At 52.9% G+C, this 1,243-nt stretch overlaps 1 protein-coding gene across 1 annotated transcript in view; it reads right to left on the bottom strand.

Annotated features, from left to right (window-relative positions):
• The window catches only part of LOC104276425 (polypeptide N-acetylgalactosaminyltransferase 6-like), a gene marked incomplete at both ends in the record, with an annotated part of 2,639 nt that overhangs the window by 306 nt on the left and 1,090 nt on the right, over positions 1–1,243 (bottom strand). Inside the window, 2 exons of the mRNA XM_009872729.1 lie at positions 392–592; positions 704–821. Coding sequence (XP_009871031.1) covers positions 392–592; positions 704–821 — 319 coding nt within the window. The remainder of the gene's footprint in view (positions 1–391; positions 593–703; positions 822–1,243) is intronic.

Below are 1,243 nucleotides of genomic sequence, written 5' to 3'. Positions count from 1 at the left end.
CAAGACACCTCGGTCCCCAGCAGGTCCCCTCAGGCTCTGGTCCCTCCCTGAGAGGGCTGGGATATTTTGGTATCGTGGCACAAGTTTTTGAGTTTTAAAAAATTGGAGGGAAAAAAAAAAATTATGTTTTTCTCCTAGAAAACATTCTGGTCAAACAGAAAAAAAAATAAAATAGCTTTTTGGCTACATCGTTCCACCTGCATTTGGTTTCCCACCTCCAGGCTGAGCCCACCTCCTCCCTCTGCTCAGGCTGCAGCTCCCAGCAGGATCGGTTGGACTTGATGATCTTTATGGTTGGACCTTTAAGGTCTTTTCCAACCAAACCAACTCAACGATTCTACAATCAGGTCCCCCCTCAGGAGAACTAGAAGCCCGCCGGCACGCCTGCTACCTCTCTGGCCATCTGAGCAGCTTGTTGGTTCCTCCTGTAGAAGATCTCCTTGTAGTCGTCCATCCAGACCTCGGCCAGGCGCACCTGGTTCCTGGAGATGACCTGGGTGCCCTTGGGGAAGGTGTGGGGGCTCTTGGAGCGGAAGACGTGACCCACGACGGAGCAAGGGATGATCTCGACTTGACCCCCGCACTGCCAGACCTACGGAGAGACAACGTCCAAGACCTAGAGGGGAGTCCAACCCCTCCCGTGTCCCCCACCCAGGAACGTCCCCGAAGACGTCCTTTGGAGAAGGCATCAACCCATCCTTACCCTGAAGGACATCTCTACGTTCTCGCCCCCCCAGATCTCCATCTGATCGTCGTAGGAGCCAATGTGCTCAAAGTAAGACTTGGAGATGGCAAAGAGGCCACCAGCGAAGGTTGGGGACCTACAGGGGAGGGAGAAGGGGAGGCAAAATAGCCTTAAAATAATAATAGAAAAGCAGAAGTCTGAGTTTTGGGCACGTTGTGGCCGAGGTAGGTGCGAGCGCTTTGCAGCTGTGTCCCCCTCCATCCAGCTGCACCCCAGATGTGGTGGCTTTGGTGCAAGGGACCTGGGTGCCAGGAGGGGACGGAGCCGGCGGGACACCGAGGGGCCTGGCCATCAGCTCCCGAAAGGGAGATATTGTTACCGAAAACCTATCGCTGAAAAGAGGGGGGGAGGTTCCAGCGGAGCAGCCCGCGCCCCATTCACTCCTCCGCCCGCTCTAATCTTTTCCATCTGATCTTTAGAAGAGGCTGGAACAGAAACTCGCTTTTATTCAGGGAGAATTAAAAAAAAAAAAAAAATAGAAAAAAAGAAAAAAAAAAA

This window comes from Apaloderma vittatum, unplaced genomic scaffold, assembly GCF_000703405.1.
Source record: "Apaloderma vittatum isolate BGI_N311 unplaced genomic scaffold, ASM70340v1 scaffold27107, whole genome shotgun sequence".
In the NCBI taxonomy this organism is placed as follows: Eukaryota; Metazoa; Chordata; class Aves; order Trogoniformes; family Trogonidae; genus Apaloderma; species Apaloderma vittatum.
The sequence above is the reverse complement of the archived record's forward strand: the minus strand, read 5'-3'. Positions and strand labels throughout refer to the sequence as shown.